The sequence below is a fragment of the Hypanus sabinus genome, chromosome 16, assembly GCF_030144855.1.
Source record: "Hypanus sabinus isolate sHypSab1 chromosome 16, sHypSab1.hap1, whole genome shotgun sequence".
NCBI lineage: Eukaryota > Metazoa > Chordata > Chondrichthyes > Myliobatiformes > Dasyatidae > Hypanus > Hypanus sabinus.
The window spans coordinates 47,506,665-47,531,247 of record NC_082721.1 but is presented as its reverse complement, the minus strand read 5'-3'; the positions used below and the strand labels follow the sequence as shown (position 1 = coordinate 47,531,247).

At 44.3% G+C, this 24,583-nt stretch overlaps 1 protein-coding gene across 1 annotated transcript in view; it reads right to left on the bottom strand.

Annotated features, from left to right (window-relative positions):
- palm1a (paralemmin 1a) overlaps positions 1-15,722 on the bottom strand; it is a 379,936-nt gene extending 364,214 nt beyond the window's left edge. Inside the window, exon 1 of the mRNA XM_059991689.1 lies at positions 15,503-15,722. Within this exon, the coding sequence (XP_059847672.1) occupies positions 15,503-15,519 (17 nt within the window). The 5' untranslated portion in view covers positions 15,520-15,722. The remainder of the gene's footprint in view (positions 1-15,502) is intronic.
- Positions 15,723-24,583: the final 8,861 nt, after the last annotated feature.

Below are 24,583 nucleotides of genomic sequence, written 5' to 3'. Positions count from 1 at the left end.
GGGTTAGAGAGCAATTGGAGTTTTTTCAATGTAATTCCAAATAAGGTGGTCTGTTACTAACACTACCCTGTGGTTGTGGCTCGAGCTTTCCTCCTTATTAACTCAAGCCCGCCATTTACCAGAGATGACATTATAATCATTTTTTGATTACTTCTTGCATCTAACTTTTAATTATCTGTTGACATGGAGAACTAATTCTCCTTGAATTATAAGCAACACACACAAAATGCTGGTGGAACACAGCAGGCCAGGCAGCATCTATAGGAAGAAGTACAGCCGATGTTTCGGGCTGAGTCCCTTCTTCAGGACTAACTGAAAGAAAAGATAGTAAGAGATTTGAAAGTGGGAGATGGGTTTCCTTGTGTCTCTTTGAATTACACCTGTCTCTGGCTTTTGACTATCCAATTATTACATGAAACATGTTCCTTTATGGTCCAAAATGGACAATGTCACCTTATCCAAAGTTGAAATCCATTCACCAGATCTTTGTCTTGTCACTTAACCTATCAACGTGTGAGTTTTCTCCTCACGCAGAGTGTCACAAAGTGTTGAATCTTCGACCAAATGGACACTAGACTTAGATAAGGGCCAGCTCTGATCCCAGTGAGATACTACTCATCACTCCATCCTCTTTGAGTACAAATACATTACACCAATTTTCTGTCTTTTACTGCCTGTTCAATCCCCTACCCAGCTTATTAATTTATCTAATATTTTTACATTTTAGTTTTACTTAACAGCTTCTTGTGTGAAAGTTTATTAAATGCTTCTTAGAAGTGCAAATAAGCTACATACCTTACATTTCACCTTTTGCTATTTTTAAACACTACCCCAAAAAATTAATCATGTATTTTAGATGTGACTTAGCCATTAAAGTGCAAATCACAAAAGGCTGCATATTATCATTGGAATAGGAACCTACAAAAAATGACCAGATCATTACTCAGTATAATCACTAACTGCAAAAGATGCAGAACCTGCAGTAACTTGTTTTTCTGGCACAAGCTCTGATTAGTACTGGTTCAGTCGTTTTCTGGGTGAGGAACATATTTGTTGTGTTCCTCAGTCATTGACATCCAACTTGGACAGACTCTTAAACAGGGGTGTGCTCAAATTATTTCCACCTCTCTTATCATGTACGTTGGTTAGGATTTGTATTCAATGTAATGACTCACATTACTCATACAAGTCAGAGATATTGTGGCCAGTGATGATATTCCAAGTGTAAACAGATGTAGAATGGCAAGCATTCTGACTGGCTGCATCATGGCCTGGTACAGAAACTCCAATGTACAGGATCACAAGAGGCTGTGCAGAAGGCGCTCCCAACCTTTGGGACCAATATCATTAAGTAAGGGAAGCCATCTCCATCACGACACAATCTTCCCCACCATCAAGAACATCTTCAAGAGGCAGTGCCTCATGAAGTTGGCTTCCATTATTAAGGACCTTTAGCATCTGGGACAGGTCCTTATCTTATTGCCACCATCAGAGAAAAGGTACTGGAGCTGGATGTCCCACTAACCCCTTCTGCCATCAGATTTCTGAATAGTCCATAAACTCATAAACACTATCTCATTATTCCTTTTCTCACTGTGCTATTTCTTTATTTTTGTAATTTATGGATTGTTATGTCTTGCCTTGCACTGCTGCCACAACACAGTAGAATTCACATCATACATCAGTAATAATTAATCTGATTCTGATTCTGGTAACTTTCATTCCTTACATGCAGACTCTATGTGAAGCTTTCTCCAATCTATTTTCTAGAATTCAGCCTAATCCTTTTAGTCTTTCACATTTTCTTTGAAACTAAACATTACTCAGCTTGATAAACTGGTCTTCTTCCTCCTGAACTTGCCCACTATCACTCTCAAAGACACATTTTCCACAGGATGCGCTGACTGAAATAAATCAAAATTATCCACAGATGTTTTTGGCAGAAAGTTGTTTTATTATGCTTTCATTTGGCATCTCTGAATATTTTCTTTTTCCTGGCAAAGATCAAATATCATTGGTCCGTTTTGCTGTGTGGATGATGTGGAAGCCACAGCAGCAATTAAAAATCAATCCCACTGATTACATCCTTCATATACACGACTAGTAAGACTCTTTATGTTACGTCTCCATCTAAATGTGAAATGTGCAATTATAGTAATCTATAATAAATATTATGTACAACAGGATAGTCAATGTAACACAGAAATACAGTTGCGTCAGTGTGAATTAAGCAGTCAGATGGCCTGATGGAAGAAGCTATCTCAGAGCCTGTTGGTCTTGGTTTTTATGCTGCGGTACCAGACAGTAAAAGCTGGAACAGTTTGTGGTTGGGGTGACTTGATCCTTTAGGCCCTTTTTGCACACCTGTTTTTGTAAATGTCCTGAATAGTGGGAAGTTCACATCTACAGATGTGCTGAGCTGTCTGCACTGCTCTCTGCAGGGTCCTGTGATTGAGGGAAGAACAGTTCCCATACCAGGCAGTGATGCAGCCACACAGGATGCTCTCGATTGTGCTCCTGTAGAAAGTTGGGGGTTCATACCAAACTTCTTCAACCTTCTGAGGTGAAAGAGATGCTGTTGTGCCTTTTTCACCACATAGCTGGTATGTACAGATCACGTGAGATCCACGGTGATGTTAATGCCAAGGAACTTAAAGCTGTTCACCCTCTCAACCCCAGATCCATTGATGTCTATATGGGTTAGCCCATCTCCATTCCTCCTGTAGTCCACAACCAGCTCCTTTGATTTTGTGACATTGAGGGAGAGGTTGTTTTCTTGACAGCACTGTGTCAGGGTGACGACTTCTTCTCTGTAGACTGCCTTAGTATTATTTGAGATTAGGTCAATCAGTGTGGTGTCATCAGCAAATTTAATCAGCAGATTGGAGCAACAGAGTCATGGGTATACAGAGAGTAAAGGAGGGGGCTTAGTACACAGCCCTGGGGGAGCCCACTCTTCCCACCTGGCAGGAAGTCCAAGATCCAGCTGCACAAGGCAGGATCAAGGCCGAGGTCTCTGAGCTTCTTGTCGAGCCTGGAGGGAACTATGGTGCTGAATGCTGAACTGTAGTCCAAGAACGGCATTCTCACAAAGGCATCCTTCTTCTCCAGATGTGTCAGGACGGTGTGTTGAGCTGTGGCTACTGCATAGTCTGTCGATTGGTTGTGTTGGTAGGGGGTCCAGTATTGGTGGTAGCATGTAATCCTTAACCAGCCTTTCAAAGTACTTGCTTATTGTTGAGGTGAGTGCATCAGAGCGCCAGTTGTTCAGACATGTTACCTTGGCCTTTTTAGGTACAGGGACAATGGTGGACAATTGGTCTGATGTGCACCACCTTTCGTGGAATAATATCTAAGCCAGGCTACTAGAACAATGTGAAGCAACTTTAAAAGTCATGAAGAAACATATAGTGTGAAATATTAAACTTCCCTTCCCACATAATGGTGGCCAGGACTCGGTTAGGTTAAAGGAGAAGAAGTAACATTGAAAGATGGGACAGTGTTTTCATCCCATCACACCCATCTCTGCTGCTATTTTATGTTTGCAGATTGCAAGATGAACGTCCTTGTAGTTAAGTCAGTCTCCCACTGTTCCTGGGAAATCTGACAGCAGACTGAGGTGGGAAGAGGAGGTTACTGATTCAGTAAAGTGCACCTAAATGTGTTTTTTCAACTTTATCAATGCTTTTAATTAATTCACAACACTTAAAGGTGTTTTAAGTAAACTTAATATTCTTTCAAACGATTTTAAGTATTTTAAAGATTTTTATTCATTATTTAAATTGTTTTATCTGCTTTTAAGGAAAGCTTAAAAGCTACGATGTCTAATGGCCAGTGGGAATAGTCTGAGAGATGTGCCTCAGTATCTGCCACCTGGGGCCTCGTCTGCCTCATGGGATGACTGGTCTCCATGGCAACATGAGGCTGTGAAACATCAATGGAGTAAGGCAGAGACCGAGCACAGGGAATGGGCTGGAATAGACTCAAGCCATCCAGTGAGCAATGATCCTATTTTGTAATGCCCAGAATTCCCATTCTCTAAAATCTTGCTGTGGACAGGTACACAGAGAGGAAAGGTTTTGAGGGATATAGGCAAATGGGACTAGCACAGATGGGAATCTTGGTCATCATAGATCAGTTAGGCCAAAGGGCCCATTTCTAAGCTTTATGACTATGATAGATGTATGAGACCAATAAGACTACAGTTAAAAATTTAATCCAAAAGGCAGTGTATATGGAGTACATTTGAGCTGTGTTGCCATCATGGCTTTTGGGTTCTGGGTACAGAGAGGTTTCAAGGCTGATTCTGTATAACACCTTCCCATTTAACATTTACAGTAACCTTCCCATTATGTTTTCATGAATAGTTCATTTGATCCTTAACCCCACAGTACTTCTTCCCACATGTGAACCAGGTCAACTCTTTCAAGCTGACAGATTTCTGTTTCCACTTCAGCTCGCAGTGAAACCTTTGTTGGTATTCTTCCATCTATGTTAGAAAAAGAAGGTTCAGTGACAGATAACCTGAAGACATTGAGCTGCAAAGGATACTGGGCCGCCATCGCTATGAGTGGACTCCTCTTAGGAAGACTCCATCCAGGTACAAATCCCCATGGCTCAGAACATGACCTACAGATTTTTCAGGAAAATAGATGGTCTCTCAATCATTTCTGCCCATGGACAATGCTGACATGTTCCTGTACTACACTGTTCCCTCTAAGCCTCACAGTAACTGGAATGCTCCCGTGCACATAACCTTTGTTGTAATGCAGCTGGAAGTTTCTTTTATATAATGTTAATATAATTTTGAAATCTGTTAATATAGTCTTGAAATCTATGTTAATATGATTGTGAATACCTTGTAATTAATTATGCATTAATGAATATATTCCATAAATTTTCTAAAATATAAATGTGATACAACCTTACTTTGAAACATTTTAGAGCTTCAAAGTATTTACATTGCTTGTGTTTCAAGTTGCAACACTGTAAACCGCCATCATGCTGAACACTGACATAATTTTGAAAAACATTTAAAGTGCCGCACAGTTTTCAGGCTGTGTAAAAGTTTCCTGCTCAGACCAATGGTTGGTCCATGCAGCTATTAAAAAAAATTAAAGGAAACATTGAACAGTAACCACACTAAAAATACTTACCTGGTTGCAAAGCACTTACAGCATGAATTCAGACATTTGAATACAAGTTCTATCTTTCTTTAAATATTTTGATTCTGGCAATGTTGCATTGAAAGAAAGTTGACTGCAAATTGAAAGTTGACTTTCCGAAACCAGGAAATGGTCAAAGGTTTAGCAGGAACTAACCAAATTGCAAGCTTCAATTCAAGGCAGATTTTCTGCAATTACCTACTGGTGAATTTTTTAAAATACTGTAGAGTTGGTTCATTAATCTCCATCTGCCAGCCAAGCCGGTTTTGGAAAATGAAGATTTATCTGACTTAACCCTGCAAAATGTCAACAAATTGTAGAAGTAAAGCACATGGCTGTAATCATCGGATAGCTCAACCAACAGCTGAAGGCACTGGACTTTGATAACCCATTGCATTGGTTCTTTGGTATTTCCAGCCTTCTCTGGGCCACACAGTGCTTGAAAGTGCTCAGGTAACACTCGGACCTCTTCTGCTGGAGTGCACGAGCTGCTGGGAAAATGCACTGGCCTTCCTTCTCAATGCAAAAGAACAACAAATCTTGCATGTGTCGCTCTTTCACCCCCTCCTCAATGATCCAACCTCCTCAGCCCTACCCCCAAAGCTCCTACCTCCCTTTTACTATGATCTCTACAGTATCTCCACAGTTTCTTCACTTGCAAACTGACAAACAGTTTGGACTAGCAACAACATCTCCTCCACAATCTCCATCAGCGCAGGTACATCACATGGCTGTGTGCGTAGCTCTTTGCTCTATTCGCTTTACACTTACAACTGTGAGACTAAGCACAGCTCCATTGCTGTATTCAAGTTGGCTGATGACACCACTGCTGTTGGCCGAATCAAAGCTGGTGACAAATCAGCATAAAGGAGGGAGATTGAAAATCTGGCTGTGATGCCTTAACAACAATCTCTTGCTCAATGTCAGCAAAATCAAAGAGCTAATTACTGACCAGGAGGAGGAAACCAGAGGACCATGAGCCAGTCCTCATTGGAGGATCAGAAGTGAAGAGGGTCGGCAACTTTAAATTCCTCGGTGTTATTAGTTCAGAGGACCTGTCCTGGGCCCAGCACCTAAGAACTATTATGAAGAAAGCACGGCAGCACCTCTACTTCCTTAGGAACTTATAAAGATTCAGCATGACATCTAAAATTTTGACAAGCTTCTATAGATGTGTAGTGGAGAGCATATTGGCTGGCTGAATCATAGCCTGTTATGGGAAAACCAATGCCTTTGAACAGAAAATCTCAAAAATATAATGGGTATATTGCCCAGTCACTCATGGGGGAAGTTCTCCCAAACATTTGGCACAGCTACACGAAGCTGAGAAGCAACATCTATCATCAGGGACCCCCACTACCCAGGGCATGCTCGCTTCTCTCTGCAGGCATCAGGAAGAAGATACAGGAGCTTCAGGGCTCACACCCCCAGGTTATTACCCCCCTGCATCAGGCTCTCGAGATAACTTCACTCAGCTTCATTTGTCCCACCATTGAATTGTTCCCATGACCTATGGACGCACTTTCAATGACTCTTCATCCCATGTTCTCAATATTTATTGCTTATTTATTTATTATTTTTTCTTTATTTTTGTATCTGCACATTTTGTTGTCTTTTGCACCCAGGTTGGTGTGGTCTTTCTTTGATTCTATTAGGGTTACTATTCTATTAAGAATTTATTGAGTATGCCTTCAAGAAAGTGAATCTCAGGGTTGTATATGGTGACATACATGTACAGTGATTTGATAATAAATTTACTCTGAACTTTGAACTGTACTTACCTCCCACTCAAAAATACCCCAATGCCCTTCCCTTCCTCTGAACCCAAAGCCAACAACCTCCCTGTGCTTCACACCCAGCTACAATACCCCACCCTCTCATCCCATATCCCCAATTCCTCTCCTTCCCTCTCAGTCACATCCTCAAATCCTCTCCCTCCCTCTCACCCCAAATCCAATGCCCCTCCTTCAATCTCACTCCAATCCCCAATTCCCCTCCCTCCCTCACACCCCCATCCTGAATGTCCCTCTACTGCCCTCTCACCCCAACTCCAAAGCCCCTGTGCCACCCTGTCACCCCCACTCCCAATACCCCTGTAACATTCTCTCACCCCCCATCCCCAATGTACTTATAGTACCCTCTCACTCCCATTTCCAATGCCCTCTTAACTACCTTCTCACTGCATCTCCAATGCCCCTGTACCACCCTCTCACTCCCATCCCCAATGCCTCTGTACCACTCTCTCACCCCCATCACCAATGCCCGTATAACACCCTCTCAGCCCCATCTCCAATGCCCCTGTGCCAGCCTCTCAGCCCCATTCCCAATGGATGGGACAGATGCCCAGGCAAAAAGACATGACATGAGGTATTGGAGCAATGATGTTTTGCTCCATATATCACCTGTATCAAACCGTGTAATGGGTCTCTCAATTGGAAGGATTAATTTCAGTGGGAGGTTTAGGCTGGGAGATCTTTGCGAGTTAGGAGGCAGGGAGTTGGCTTGGCACAGTTTATTACAGCTTAGTAGAGGGTGCACACATGGTGAGGGTGGAGTACACGGTGACCAGGAGGGGCAGAAGTAGGTGATGTAGGGAGGTTACAGGCTCCTGCCTCATCGGCTTTTTGAATGGCACATGATATCTTCAAGTGGGAAGAGTCTAGTTTCCTGGTGGGATGATTTGTGGAGCCCTTCTGTGGATTGGGGACAGGAAAGGGGTGGGAATAAAAATATGGTTAATGATTTCAGGATTGATCCCAGAGCCTTTTCCCAGATAGGAGGCCTCTAGTGTATCATCCCTGCTCTGCCCACCACACACCCTCAGTGTGATCAGGAGATGAGTCGACCTCATGCAAAATGAGGGATTCTTAGCTTGGATCAAGAGGAATCCCTCCTGCTGGTTTCAAACATTGAACTAATTGTGTGTGTCTTAAAGTCAACTGTCTCCGTTTGTCCTTTGTGTATCTGTCCTGGTATGTTCATATGTCATAAACATACACACCAGGTCGTGTGTGTGTGTGTGTGTGTGTGTGTGTGTGTGTGTGTGTGTGTGTGTGTGTGTGTGTGTGTGTGTGTGTGTGTGTGTGTGTGTGTGTGTGTCTGTCTGTCTGTCCTGGTATGTTCATATGTCATAAACATACACACCAGGTTGTGTGTGTGTATATGTGTGTGTGTGTGTGTGTGTGTGTGTGTGTGTGTCCTGGCATGTTCATATGTCATAAACATACACACCAGGTCGTGTGTGTGTGTGTGTGTGTGTCCTGGCATGTTCATATGTCATAAACATACACACCAGGTCGTGTGTGTGTGTGTGTGTGTGTGTCTGTCTGTCTGTCCTGGCATTTTCATATGTCATAAACATACACACCAGGTCGTGTGTGTGTGTGTGTCTATCCTGGTACAAAGATGAGAAAATCTGCAGATGCTGGAAATCCAAGCAACACACATAAAATGCTGGAGGAACTCAGCAGGCCAGGCAGCATCTATGGAAAAGAGTGAACAGTTGCTGTTTTGGACTAAGACCCTTCATCAGGAAAAAGATGTTTCCAGTCTTAATGAAGGGTCTCGGCCTGAAACATTGACTGTTTACTCTTTCCCGTAGATGCTGCTTTGCCTGCTGAGTTGCTCCAGCATTTTGTGTGTGTTCTAACTGCCCTGGTGTTCTCTCTGTGTGTTTGTCCTGACGTGGATCTTTGTGTATTTGCTGTCATGCTGCTCATGGTTGAACAAGTTGGCACATTCCAGTTTTATTTCTAATACTCTACGATACATTCATCTGCAAAATCCACCACAGCTGCTGGTCCTAGTCACTTCAAAGCACCTGTAGAAAGTTCATGTTTTGCCACTAGGAAACACGAAGGCTGCAGGGACCTCAAAACACTTCCAACACTTGAAAAAAGATCACCAATCCTTCCTCGTCACGGGGGTTAACTCCTCCCCAGCAGCCCAGATGGGGCAACTTCACCAGATGGGCTGCTTCCCTCTGCAGTAATTGCTAGTTTTGCCTGTAATCCTATAAATTCAGTACAAATACTGTATGTACCCCATTTACCTTTGAACAGCTGTCCTGTTACCTTCAGGGATCTATGGATCTCCAAGACCCTTTGACACTTCCACACTGCTCATTCTCCTACAAGCAAGAAATTTTGTCTCACCTTCAGAAAACCTACCTGGGCTAATACTGACATAATCTCTCATAGAAGTAAGACCTTTAATTATCACAGGAGGAAGCCCCAGTAGTTTCCTTCTGCACCTGAGCAGAACGTGGAGGTATCATTCATGCACACAAAAAGGCATGTATGTGACGATAATCGTACATCGTATGCACAGAGGACAGAGGCTGAGTTTACCAAGTTTCCAGAACATACTGGAATTATGTGCAATTATTTCACACAGGTGGATTTAGGGAGCAGTGCTTTAGATAAAGCTCCACGATACATGGACATGAGAACTGTTCAATAGGATTTTCTGGCATCTGCCTTTCAGAGTGAAATCCTCTTTAGAATTGCACCTGGAACACACTGTGTCCCTATCATCACTTGTTGGAAATGTGCAGCCGAGTAACTCTGCTAATACTACAGAAAGCTGGGTTGCTGCTTATCCTTCCCAGCGCAGAAGTCACATACAATGGGTACAGAATTCTGGAGGCATGGGAAGGCGTAGCTGAGGGAAGTTAGTGTTGGGCTTCTTGAGAGTTGTTGGGTCTGTACTGCTCCAGCAATACAGGGTGTTCATCACACACTGCAGATAGTTGTAAACGTTGGGAAGTCAGGAGGTGAGCCCCTCATCACTGGACACCCAGCCCTTGATGTGTGCTTAAAGCCATAGGACTTATGTGGCTGGTCCATATGAATTTCTGATCAATGGTGCCTCCCAGAACCCAGCAAATGTCAAAGTACAGAGTGTCAATAAAAACTTTCTTTATTTGGAGATGCAGCTATATGGAGATTTAGTTCAAATATTACTAGCCACTTTTCACCCTTTGTTATCCAGGTCTTGCTGTATGAGGAATTGTGCATGAGGTTGTTGAGAATTTACCATGACATTGAGAGTGTCGGGAAGATAGATAGGCCAAGAACACCACCCTGAGTTGCTCCTGCAGTGTTGTTGTGGGGCTGGGATGACAGACCTCCAACAACCACAACAATTAGTGTGAGCTGTGACTCCAGCCACTGCAAGTTTTTTAAAATTGATTCCCATTAGCCAGTTTTATCAGGGTGTCTCGATGTCACATTTAGTCAAAGAGAAAGTCAAATTTGATTTTATTGTCATTTGCACATAGCATCAGAAGGAAAACACAAACTAAATATAAATTAAATAAAATTATACAAGGACGAATATAATTTGAACAAATAATACCTATTGTAGTACAAAAGCAGTCCAAGTGTTCAGACTGTGTCTAAACTGCAGTGATGAAGGTTGGTTCAGGAACAGAAATAGCTGAAAGGAAGTAGCCATTCCCGAACCTGGTGCTGAGGGATTTCAGTTTCTGTACCTCCTGCCCAATGGCAGATGCGAGAAGATGGCAGAGCCCGGATGGTAAGGATCTTTCATGATAGAAATTGCTTTCTTGAGGGAGCACATCCTGTAGATACTACTGATAATACGGATTGATGTGCCTGTGACGTAGAGGCCTGAGTCCACTGGATAAATACTTCCAAACAGTCAATCGCACCTCATCTGGAACCGGCTCTTTGAGCCACAATTGGACCACAATGGTCTGGTGAGACTGACCCTGAATCAGCAGCTTACTGGTGAGGGTCACACCACCAACGTCAATGACATCTTCCATTATGTGCTGATGGCTGAGGACAGCCTTACAGGGAAGTAATTGAATTGTCTGGATTCGTGCTGATTTTGTGCATTGCACATAACTACTTTACTGGGTACATGCTAGTGTAATAATATACTGGAACAGCTTGGCTAGAGACACAGCTAGTTCTTGAGAGCAGGTCTTCAGCCTTATCATAGGAATGAAGTCCGGCTGTGGGAAGTGTACTGTTCTCTCAGCTGCTTCAGTGTACACCATGATAGTGTTTTCCCTTTAACAGTGGAGACTGAGTGAGGAGTTCATTGAGGAGTTCAACTGTGAAGTGAACTGAAAGGATCTCTTTGCCTTTGCAAGGCAAAAGCTGGGGATAAGTACGGGTTAGGTCAGTGAGTGGGAGGATTTGGGGTCATATAACAAAGCATTATAAGAAAGTTAAAACCCAGGTCTTGAACTCACTGCCTGAAAGGGTGACAGGGACAGAAACCCTTATTACCTCAGAGTTATGAATGCTTGAGGTGTCATAAGCCAAGAACATAGCCTAAGGGCTGGGATGTGAGTAGCTCTTTGCTCAGCAGGGAAAATGGGCTGAATGGCCTCATTCCATGCACCATGTACTTCAAGATGCAATCAAATGAATGAGCACCTCCATCTACCACTACTGTTAGCAGCAAGTTCCACACACTTCTCATTCCCCAGGGTAACTCACATCCCTTCCACTGATCTGTTATCCATTGAACCTGATATTCCATGACAGCACTGGCAAACCCATCTCAAAAGTGCTTTAGCTCCTTCCCAATATTTTGCTCATTTTCAAATCATCATCCTGGTACCAACAGCCTCTCCAAGTTTCCCAAAGAAGCCACTCACCTCCAATCTTCTCATTCTGGCCTCCCAACCCAACCGTCTCTTCATTATCCTATCCCCTTACCTACTCTCCCACCCCCCTGTTCTTTAGTAGTTAACATAAACCAGTCCAACTCATCCCGTGAATAACTCTCCATTAGTCATTCCCAAAACAATAGACAGTAGGTGCAGGAGTAGGCCATTCAGCCCTTTGAGCCAGCACCGCCATTCAATGTGATCATGGCTGATCATCCACAATCCTGCCTGTTCCTGTACCCTGTTCCTGCCTTCTCCCCATATCCCTTGACTCCGCTATCTTTAAGAGCTCTTAAAAGAACGTGGAACTTTCCACTTCACCCAACACAATCTGCCCCCCTCCACATTCCCCACAATCCCCACTGCCCACCATGTTGTGAGACCTTGAGGACATGAGGGACATGATGTGCAGTTTCTATATAGAACATGCATGCCTCGATACAACATGGCTCCAATGCATGCTGGAGGCATGCTTGTACAAAACAGCTCCAATGTATGTTGCAGGCACAAATGTGTCTCCAGTCAATATTGCAGGAATGTCTGTGCAACCCTGCTGCAATGCATAGTATAGGCATGTCTTTAAACCAAGTCTCGATATATGTATTGTTGGCATGACTGCAAAACACAGCTCCAATCAAAGTTGCAGACACAACTGTACAATGTGCCACAAAAAATACAACAGGCAGGTTTCTGCAACACTGCTGCAATACATTCTGTAGGCATGCCTGTACACAATATGTATTGTAAGCATGTCTGTATGTAAGACTCCAATACACTCTGTAGAAATGTCTGTATGAAGACTCCAATATACATTACACTCATGTTCGTACACCATGCTCCAATACACACTGTAGACAGACTGTACACAATCCTCCAATACACACTGTAGACAGACTGTACACCACAATCCGATACACACTGTAGTCAGACTGTACACCATGGTCCAATACACACTGTAGTCAGGCTGTACACAATCCTCCAATACACACTGTAGACAGACTGTACACAATCCTCCAATACACACTGTAGACAGACTGTACACCACAATCCGATACACACTGTAGTCAGACTGTACACCATGGTCCAATACACACTGTAGTCAGACTGTACACAATCCTCCAATACACACTGTAGACAGACTGTACACCACAATCCGATACACACTGTAGTCAGACTGTACACCACAATTCGATACACACTGTAGTCAGACTGTACACAATCCTCCAATACACACTGTAGACAGACTGTACACCACAATCCAATACACACTGTAGTCAGACTGTACACAAACCTCCAATACACACTGTGGAGACTGTACACCACACTCCAATACACACTGTAGTCAGACTGTACACAATCCTCCAATACACACTGTGGAGACTGTACACCACACTCCAATACACACTGTAGTCAGACTGTACACAATCCTCCAATACACACTGTAGTCAGACTGTACACAATCCTCCAATACACACTGTAGACAGACTGTACACCACACTCCAATACACACTGTAGTCAGACTGTACACAATCCTCCAATACACACTGTAGACAGACTGTACACCACACTCCAATACACACTGTAGTCAGACTGTACACAATCCTCCAATACACACTGTGGAGACTGTACACCACACTCCAATACACACTGTAGTCAGACTGTACACAATCCTCCAATACACACTGTAGTCAGACTGTACACAATCCTCCAATACACACTGTAGACAGACTGTACACCACACTCCAATACACACTGTAGTCAGACTGTACACAATCCTCCAATACACACTGTAGACAGACTGTACACCACACTCCAATACACACTGTAGTCAGACTGTACACAATCCTCCAATACACACTGTGGAGACTGTACACCACACTCCAATACACACTGTAGTCAGACTGTACACAAACCTCCAATACACACTGTGGAGACTGTACACCACACTCCAATACACACTGTAGTCAGACTGTACACAATCCTCCAATACACACTGTAGACAGACTGTACACCACACTCCAATACACACTGTAGTCAGACTGTACACCATGCTCCAATACACACTGTGGAGACTGTACACCATGCTCCAACACGTACTATGAGTATGCCTGTATGACTCTTCTTCAAGGCGAGATGATGTACATGACTGTTCTCAGTAACCACATTCTGAATCTTTCTGCATGCTGACAGTAATTCAGTTGTACAGGAAGATATCCATCAGCTAGCTGTACAGAACCAGTTACTGAACAAGACACAAAGCACTTCTAATTCATTGCATGATATTCCAATAGAGTGGGAACAATCTCTGGCACTGCGACTACTGAGCAACCTAAAGGAAAATTGCTCAAAGTTTGTATGTGGGTGCAATGGGTAAAAATCCAGGTGTATCTGTGCCCACGTGTAAAAACCTGCGCCCACGTGTAAAAACGTGTGAGCTGTATAGCACGTCTATATACAAACAAGAGAAAATCTGCAGGTGCTGGAGATCCGAGCAACTCACACTAAATGCTGGAGGAACCCAGCAAGCCAGGCAGCATCTTTAGAAATGAATAGAGTCGCCGTTTCAGGCCTAGACCCTTCATCAGGCTCATTTCCATAGACGCTGCCTGGCCTGCTGAGTGTGTCCATATACATGTTTGTAGCTGTAAGTATATTCTACGTTCATGTGTGAGAATGCGCCTGTATATGTGTGTGCAAAATTAATTATACATGATCGGAATGTCATTTGAAATGTCTCAGACCGTTGCAATTTTGAACATCTAAGAACACCAGAAGAACTGTTGGGAGATAGTGAGCAGCCCAGCCACTACAGTTCGGGAGTCTCTCCCAATGCACTCCACTGTCAGAGACCTGGAGATCCAGGCTCGCCCCATCTCACTCCCAGCAGCAGGTGCTAGCTCACCCGGGTTGCTGCTCCGGAAGCTGAAGGAAGACGTAGGACCTCCCCTCCCCTCAACACCCACCACCCACTCACCCACCCACCCTGCCCACAGCTGCAGGGGAGGGGGTTGCATTTCCGGAACCTGCCCGGTAAAACATTTCTCAAAATGCCAACCTGTCATCAAAACAGTCCACAATAGTGGATTTTAGTTCATTCGGAAAAACAAAAAACTGCATCGTTCTCCATTCGCCGAAAGCTTCAAACTACCCTAGGTACCATGCTGAAACAATTTGTCCAATAAATGGTTAATTTGCTTTATCGCTACACCCATGAAATAGACAGAGAGAATTGAAGCAGCTAACTTTCTGTCAGGATGGAGCATCAGCTTACAACTGGTCAGAGGCGACAACGGGTCACGGTGGTCACATTCTTGAATAAAAGAATGGACCCTGGCTGACGCGCCCAGAGATGGACGTTGAGCAGGCACCCACTCCTCGCTTCAAGATCTCAGGCTTTGCAGCCATATTGGGTTCAGTGAGAAGCACCGCTCGCATCCCAGCCATTTCACAATTTGAAATCAAAATACAATCTAATACCAGCGTGCCGCAACAAAGGGAAGGTGTGACCACAATGAAATCTCAGCTGAACGCAAAGCACCCAGTAGTGTACAGGCACTGTCCCAGCCCGAGACACTGTACCCTTCCAGTGAAATGCCCACAGACAGCAGTCTAGTGATACACCCACTCCACCCACACCCGACCCGTGGATCGATAGCCTGTTCCACAGAATCACATTGAAGTCACTTACTCCATCGCCAGTGCCATTCACCCCGCGCTGCGGCTGGTTAGGGAGGAGGGTCTCTGCGTGCTCCGGGTGGAGGAGGTGCAGTCAGGTTTGTGTGCACAGTCAGAGGGTGCTCGTTTCACTCAGAAAGCTCCCCCCTTGCTTTGACAGCCTGATATCCGCGAACAGATTCACATCGCAGTGGCTCTGTCCTGTGCTCGCCCAGCTCCCAAGCTCCGCTTGTAGCAGTGTCACCGCACCCCTACTGGAGACTGCCGGCATTGCCGATCGCTCGCACTGAGCGGCCCGAATGTCACACAGGGACCGCCACTTCGCGCAAAACACCGACAATCTGAAGTCTTTATTGTTTGGGCTTGGCTGCAATATTTGCAGATAGGGTAACAGAAACAGAACTAACGGCAAGGACTAGCGATGCAGTCCTGGGAAGGGCTCAGCCAATGAAGCACTCCCCAATCCGGTCACCCTTGTGACATGCTACATGCAATCGCCAATTCGGGGACAGGTTCCCTGCAATAACAGCAAGGTAGCTGATCTTTGGCGATGTTGTTGGGAAACATCCGGGTGTTGATCCTGTTTACACGCAGGATTCGCAGAACTGTTGAGAAGGCAGATAGGTGTGGTCTGGTTTGGTGCCTTACTTGAAAAGTGACATCTCTGACACAGCAGCACTCCCTCAGTACTGAAGGGGGGTATCAGACTGGCCTAGCAGGAAGGGGATTTGAACCCAGAAACTTTGAACACCACTCCTGGCAAAGGCACAGAGTTAGACCGCATGGAAACAGACCGTTCTCTTCACTTATCAATGCAGACCACCTTCCTTCATTTTCCTGCATTTGGCCCATACCCATATAACCATATAACAATCACAGCATGGAAACAGGCCATCTTGGCCCTCCTAGTCCGTGCCGAACCCTTAATCTCACCTAGTCCCACCTACCTGCACTCAGCCCATAACCCTCCACTCCTTTCCTGTCCATATATCCATCTAAACTTTTCCTATCTATGTCCAAATATCGTTTAACCATTGTAAACGTGACCACCTGCACCACTAACTCGGACAGCTCATTCCATATATTCACCACCCCATGTGAAAATTTTACCCTTCAAGCCTCTTGCTTCACTTTAAACCTATGCTTACGAGCTCTGCTCTGCCCTACCCTGGCAAAGTGCCTTTGGCCCTCTTTACCCCTCTAGTTTTATAAACCTCTGTAAGGTCATCTCTTAGCCTCCTTTGCTCCAGGGAAGAAGATCCCAGCCTCTTCTAGTAAGCAGACATCATAACATGCTGATACATCTCTTCTGTACTCTTCCTGGTTTGTAGTAAATACCACACATAGCAGCATTCTACATTCACAGAGCAATCTTACCGAAGTAGGCAGAGTGACACCAGACCCGTGGGGGGAGTGGGGACGGGTGACAATGTTAAGGAAATGAGAGAGATTGAAGTAGGAGGGAAATATGTTCTACTGAAGGTGTGGCAGCAGACGGTGGAGCGATGGAGACTGGGGGTGAGCAAACAGCTCAAGGCAGCAGCACAAGACCCTGGAGCCCAGGAGGAGAAATACTGGCAAATTTCATGAAGGGATCTGGACACGATGAGAATGGTAACTTGTTGCTCAGAGCAGGGCAAAGGACAGAAGAGATGTGGTGTTTCTTGGGATGTGGAAGCACTGTTTGTGATGAGCTCACTTGTCCAGGTCGAGATTAGAGCATCGGGATGGGGATCGGACACCACCAGGCCTCGGTGGGGACAGGATGCTGATAGCCTTTGAGATGGCTCAGAGCCTGTCAGCAAGATATTCTCAAAGCTGGAGACAGAGGCTGGAATCTGGAACAAAAAATGAGCAGCTGCAGGAACTCAAAGGGTCAGGCAGCATCTATGGAATGGAAAGATGGGACTGAGAGAATCAAAGAAGCTGGTTCTTGCCGGCCAGCATTGTCCATGCAGTTGAAAATGAGATGGGTAAGCAAACATGGGATTAGTGTAGTTAGGTGCAATGGGCAACACAGGTATGCTCAGCTGAAGGGTCTGTTCCTGTCTTTACACTCCAGCATGGAGCTCCACTGGAGGCAAGAGGAGTGTGTCAGAATCCCACAGACTGACAACATCCAGATGTCACTGAGGGAGAGCAGGGCCCAAAATGTCACCGAGGTAGGGGAATCAGGGGGATCAGAACTAAGTTCAAGTTTATTGACATGGGCATACAGTACATTCTCAGGGTATAAGTAATGCAAAAACCACCTATTTACTGTAGCAGAACAGTACATTACAAGCATGACAAGCATAAATTACATATACATTACTTAAATTATAGACAACTTAAACAGCAAAATTAACAAAATTAGTCATAATGACACTAGTGCAAAAAGAGCAGGTCCGGGATGTATTGTTGAGGATGATGGAATCAGGAAAGGAAGGGATTGGTTACATGGAGATCCATTAACAGGCTGTGTTCTGCAGCAGGTGGTGCTGCTGTCTCACTTCTCCAGGGACCTGGGTTAATCCTGACCTTGACTACATGGGTTAACCCCCCCACCCCTCCCCAGGTACTCTGGTTTCCTCCCACAAACCAAAGAGGCCTTGCTAGGTTAATTGCCAGTTGGTGTGTGAGTGTCCAAACAATCAAAAGGGACATGCGTGTGAAAGTAAGTCATAAGAAATTAAACTGAATAGGAGTAGGACTGATGGAATTGCTCTGCTGGGAGTTGGCATGGACCCAAATTGTTGAATGGCAAAACAACATTGCAAAACATAATAATAAAAATCTATAAATTACGAGAATGCATATATATAAATCATCCTAATGATGGATGCCAGCATCTTGAAGCATTGCCTTTTGAAGGAGTCCTCGATGCTGGGGAGGCTAGTGCCCATGATGGAGGTGTTTGAGTTTACAACTTTCTGCAGCTTTTTCTGATCTTGTGCAGTGGCCCTCCATGCCAGACGGTGATGCAGCCAGTTAGAATGCCAGTTATGGTACATCTGTAGAAATTTGTGAGAGTCTTCAGTGACATACCAAGTCTCCTCAAGCTCCTAATGAAATATAGCCAATGTTGTGCTTTCTTTGTAACTGCATCAATTGTGTTGGACCCCTGAGCAATCGTCAGAGATGTTAACAGCCAGGAAATTGAAACTGATCATCCTTTCTCCAGCTGATCCCTCACTGAGGGCTGGTGTGTGTTCCTTCGACTTCCCTTTCTTGAAGTCCACAATCAATTCCTTGGTCTTATTAACGTTGAGTGAAAGGTTGTTGTGACACCACTCAACCAGCTGATCTATCTCACTCCTATATGCCTCTTCATCACCATCTAAAATTCTTCCAGTAGTTATGCCATTGGCAAAATTATAGATGGTGTTTGTGTTGTGCCTAGCCACACAGTCATGGGAGTAGAGAGAATAGGACAGTGGGCTAAGCACACATCCTCGAGGTTTGTCAGTGTTGTCAGCAATAAGGAGATGTTATATCCAATCTGTATAGACTGAGATCTCCTGATGAAGAAGTCAAGGCCCAGGTTTTGGAGCTTGTTGATAGATCTGTGGGTACGATTATGTTGTACGCTGAGCTGTAATCGATAAGCAGCAGCCTGGTGCGGGTATTGCTATTATCCAGGTGATCCAAGGCTGAGTGTAAAGCCAGTGAGATTTCATCCACAGCAGACCCATTGTGGCGAGAGGCACATTGCAGCATGTCCAGGTCCTTGCTTAGACAGGAGTTAATTCTGGCAAACCACTTCATCACTGCAGTTGTGAGTGCAACTGTTCCAGTCAAGATGGTGCCAGCATACAACACCCCCCTCAGTTGACATCTTCCAGATAGCTCACAAAAATATCTTTTTTACTTCTCTTATGTCTGATTTTCACCTTGAATGTGTTTCTGGGACTGTTAGAGCCTGTGATTTACAGTTTGGAGATCGTTTGAGTGATCCAGCACTTTACTGTCTCTTAGAAGATTCCAGGAAGCGAGCACAATGTGAAGCAACTTTGAGATGCAGCACAAGCCAATGTAGAACTGTATTTCACCATTTAAAGCATCCATTAATCATTGGTTAAAGTGTCGAGGAAGATTGAGACATTGAGGCAAATGCAGAAGATGACTGCCTTCCTTTTGATCGCTGCTGGAGAAGGGATCTATGAGCAGCCAATCACTGTGTGTCTCACTGTGGCAGGAGGGTAGTTCTCTCTGCCTCATGCGGTGACCCTCTCTTTCGATGAATGTCAGTGATATTGGATATGGTATTGTGGTTCTGTGTTTATGGATTGGAATATTGCGTTTCTGGATTGTGGATTGGGCTGTTCTGTTTTGTATGGTGGGGGGGTCTGTGTTTGATGCAGTAATCTTGGGATTACTGCCCGTGAAACACAACAGTGAGTATAGGAATAGAGTGAGGTGGAGGATAAATGCGTAGCTGAGGGATTGGAACAGGGGGCAGGGATTCAGATTCCTGGATCATTAGGACCTCTTTTGGAGCAGGCATGACCTGTACAAAAAGGACAGGTTGCACTTGAATCCGAGAGGGACAAATATCCTGACAGGGAGGTTTGCTAAGGCTACTGGGGAGAGTTTAAACTAGGATTGCTGGGGGGGGGTGGTTGGGAACAGAACTGAAGAGACTGAGGAAGGGATGGTTGGCCCACAAATAGAGAAAGCTTGAAGACAGTGTGAGAGGGAGGATAGAGCATCATGAACAAAGTAGATGAGCTTAGAACATGGATCAGTAGTTGGAGCTATGATGTTGTGGCCATAACGGTGACATGGATGGCTCAGGAGCAGGAATGGCTACTTAGAGTGCCAGGCTTTAGATGTTTCAGAAAGGACAGGGAAGGAGGCAAAAGAGAAGGGGGCGTGGGGTCACAACTGCAGAAAAGGAGGACGTCATGGAGGGATTTTCGACTGAGACTCTGTGGGTAGAAGTTAGAAACAGGAAGGAATATGCAACTCCATTGGGTGTTTTTTATAGACCACTCAATAGTAACAGGGATATCGAGGAGGAGATAGTGAGACAGATTCCAGAACGTTGCAGTAATAACAGGGTTGTTGTGATGGGAGATTTTAACTTCCCCAATATTGATTAAGATCTCCCTAGAGTGAGGGGTTTAGATGGGGTGGAGTTTGTTAGGTGTGTTCAGGAAGGTTTCCTGACACAATATGTAGATAAGCCTACAAGAGGAGAGGCTATACTTGATCTGGTATTGGGAAATGAACCTGGTCAGGTGTCAGGTCTCTCAGTCAGAGAGCATTTTGGAGATAGTGATCACAATTCTATTCCCTTTACCATAGCATTGGAGAGGGATAGGAACAGACAAGTTAGGAAAACGTTTAATTGGAGTTGGGAAATATGAAGCTATCAAGCAGGAACTTGGAGGCATAAATTGGGAACAGATGTTCTCAGGGAAATGTACAGCTGAAATGTGGCAAATATTCAGGGGTTATTCTGCATAGTTACGTCCCAGTGAGACAGGAAAAGGATGGCAGGATACAGGAACCGTGGTGTACAAAGGCCGTTGTAAATTTAGTCAAGAAGAAAAGAAAAGCTTACGAAAGGTTCAAAAAACTAAGTGATGATAGAGATCCAGAAGATTATAAGGCTAATAGGAAGAAGCTTAAGAATAAAATCAGGAGAGCCAGAAGGGGCCATGAGAAGGCCTTGGCGAGCAGAAATAAGGAAAACATCAAGGCATTCTACAAGTATGTGACGAGCAAGAGGATAAGACATGAGAGAATAGGACCAATCAAATGTGACAGTGGGAAAGAGTGTATGGAACCGGAGGAGACGGCAGAGGTACTTAATGAATACTTTGCTTCAGTATTCACTACAAAAAAGGACCTGGCTGTTGTAGGGATGACTTACGGTGGACGGAAAAGCTTGATCATATAGGTATTAAGAAAGAAGATGTGCTAGAGTTTTTGGAAAGCTTCAAATTGGATAAGTCACCGGGACCAAACGAGATATACCCCAGGCTACTGTGGGAGGCAAGGGAGGAGATTGCTGAGCCTCTGGCAATAATCTTTGCATTATCAGTGGGGGGACAGGAGAGGTTCTGGAGAATTGAAGAGTTGCAGATGTTGTTCCCTTGTTCAAGGAAGGGAGTAAAGATAGCCCAGGAAATCATAGACTGGTGAGTCTTACTTCAGTGGTTGGTAGGTTGATGGAGAAGATACTGAGAGGCAGGATTTATGAATATTTGGGGAAGCATAATATGATTAGGAAGAGTCAGCATGGCTTTGTCAAAAGTAGGTCGTGCCTTATGAGCCTGATTGAATTTTTTAAGGGTGTGACTAAACACATTGATGAAGGTAGAGCAGTAGATGTAGTGTATATGGATTTCAGCAAGACATTTGATAAGGTACCCCATGCAAGGTTTATTGAGAAAGTAAGGAAGCATAGGATCCAAGGGGACATTGCTTTGTGGATCCAGAATTGGCTTGCCCACAGAAGGCAAAGAGTGGTTGTAGATGGGTCATATTCTGCATGGAGGTTGGTGACCAGTGGTGTGCCTCAGGGATCTGTGCTGGGACCCCTACTCTTAATGATTTTTATAAATGATCTGGATGAGGAAGTGGAGGGATAGATTAGTAAGTTTGTTGATGACACAAAGGTTGGAGGTATTGTGGATAGTGTGGAGGGCTGTCAGAGGTTACAGTGGGACATTGATGGGATGCAAAACTGGGCTGAGAAGTGGCAGATGGAGTTCAACCCAGTTAAATGTGAAATGGTTCATTTTGGTAGGTCAAATATGATGGCAGAATATAGTATTAATGGTAAAACTCTTGACAGTGTGGAGGATCTTGGGGTCCGAGTCCATAGGACGCTCAAAGCAGCTGCACAGGTTGACTCTGTGGTTAAGAAGGTGTATGGGGTATTGGCCTTCATCAATCGTGGAATTGAATTTAAGAGCTGAGAGGTCATGTTGCAGCTGTATAGGACCCTGGTCAGACCCCACTTGGAAGTGCTCAGTTCTGGTCACCTCACTACAGGAAGGAAACAATAGAAAAAGTGCAGAGGAGATTTACAAGGACATTGCCTGGATTGGGGAGCATGCCTTATGAGAATAGGTTGAGCGAACCCAGCCTTTTTTCCTTTGAGTGACAGAGGACGAGAGGTGACTTGATAGAGGTGTATAAAATGATGAGGGGCATTGATCGTGTGGGTAGTCAGAGGCTTTTTCCCAGGGCTGAAATGGCTAGAATGAGAGGGCACCGTTTTAAGCTGGTTGGAAGTAGGTACAGAGGAGATGTCAGGGGTAAGTTTTTGTAACATGGAGAGTGGTGAGTGCATGGAATGGGCTGCCGGTGATGGTAGTGGAGGCGGATACGATAGGGCCTTTTAAGAGACCTGGACAGGTACATGGAGCTTAGAAAAATAGAGGGCTATGGGTGACCCTAGGTAATTTTAAAGTAAGTGTTACACGAGTGTGGCAGTGGACGGACCCAAGTGCAGAACACAGGCGTGGAGGCAGAGTCTGGAGGCATTATTAAAGTAGCGAGCGTTTTGTGGCTATCTGAAGAAGACAAATTTCAGAGTTGTATATGAATATGTGTTTTGTTAATAAATGAACCTTTGAACTGGGAGATAGTTGTTGAGGCAGCTCACCCTGATCTGGTATGATAGTTGCCCTTTTGCAGTAGATGGGAACCTCCAAATGCAGCAGTAAAATATGGAAGATGCCCTGAAACACTCTCGCAAGTTGGCAATAGTTTTCAATACCCTACCAAGTATACCATTAGTTTTTGCACTAATGTCATGTTTTACACAGTTTTTCTTCTTTGTGTTATATAATTTCTGTGTGTTGTCGAACATGTATTTCTATATGCTGCTCCAGTACATGCAAGTTTGTCTTTGTACCTATACCTCACCCTACCTGTGCACATGACAATGGAGAGCTGGGTCAGAGAGGAGTATGGAGACAAGCAGAGGGAGGGTGTATGTGTGTGTGAGAGAGAGAGAGGGAGAGAGGTAGTAAAAGAGAGTCAGAGAGACAGTGAGAGAGGCAGAGACAGATAGAGATAGAGACAGAGAGCGACAGAAAATGAAATGGCAGAAGACATAAATGACAGAGGAAGAGCAGGAGGTGCCTAAACTGAAAGTAAGATTGACAGAGAAGTAGAGCTGGGGGCTTAGTGATGCAAGTATTTAAGCATTCTTTCTAAACCGGGGGTCGGCAACCTGCGGCTCCCGAGCCATTTGTGGCTCTTTCACCTCTGTGCTGCGGCTCCCTGTGGCTTTGGGAAATAATTGGTCAGTATTTAATTAAAATGTATTTTATGTTAGTTTGTTAGCTTTTGAAATGTAATTCTAAATTTGAAGATTATGGTGATCTTGTACAATCTAAGTGTGGCGACACATTTCCTCACAATTAGCCAGCATTCCGGCTAAGGGAGATAGCCTACGGGGGTTTGTGAGTACGCGTCTTTTGCAGCATCTGCGTCCATGGGGGCTGGGTTGAGGGAGGCTTAAAAGCAAGGCTGTTTAGTTCGAATAAAGTTATTCGACTGCAGTTTACTGACTGCGTGAGCACACCGCTACAACGTGTTTTTATCGCTATTAATATACGTCACCACTGCCAATACCTGACACCCGCCAGTGCGCGATTTCTTTAATTTTTCGATCCAAGGTAAGCCAACTATGGAGAATTCTAAAAAAAGAAAAGTGACTGAAGAAAACAGAACGTTTAATGATACGTGGACAGATTCATTTGCTTTCACTGTTGACGAGACTGGTTTACCGGTATGCTTAATATGCAATGAGAAACTAGCAAACAACAAAAAGTCAAATGTCGCAAGGCATTTCCAGAATAAACACGCAGCCTTTGCTCAAAAATATCCGGATGGAGATGAGAGAAAAAAAGCCGTTTCGGAACTGATGCGGAAGGTTGATCTGAGCAAAAATCATTTCCAGAAATGGATGAAGTCTGGAAAATCAACAACATACGCCAGTTATATTGCCGCTCAGGAAATAGTCAGGCACGGGAAGCAGTTTACAGATGGTGAATATATAAAAGAATCTTTCATTAAGATTTCAGAACATCTATTCACGGACTTTAAAAACAAGAGTGAAATTGTGCAGAAAATCAGGGATATGCCC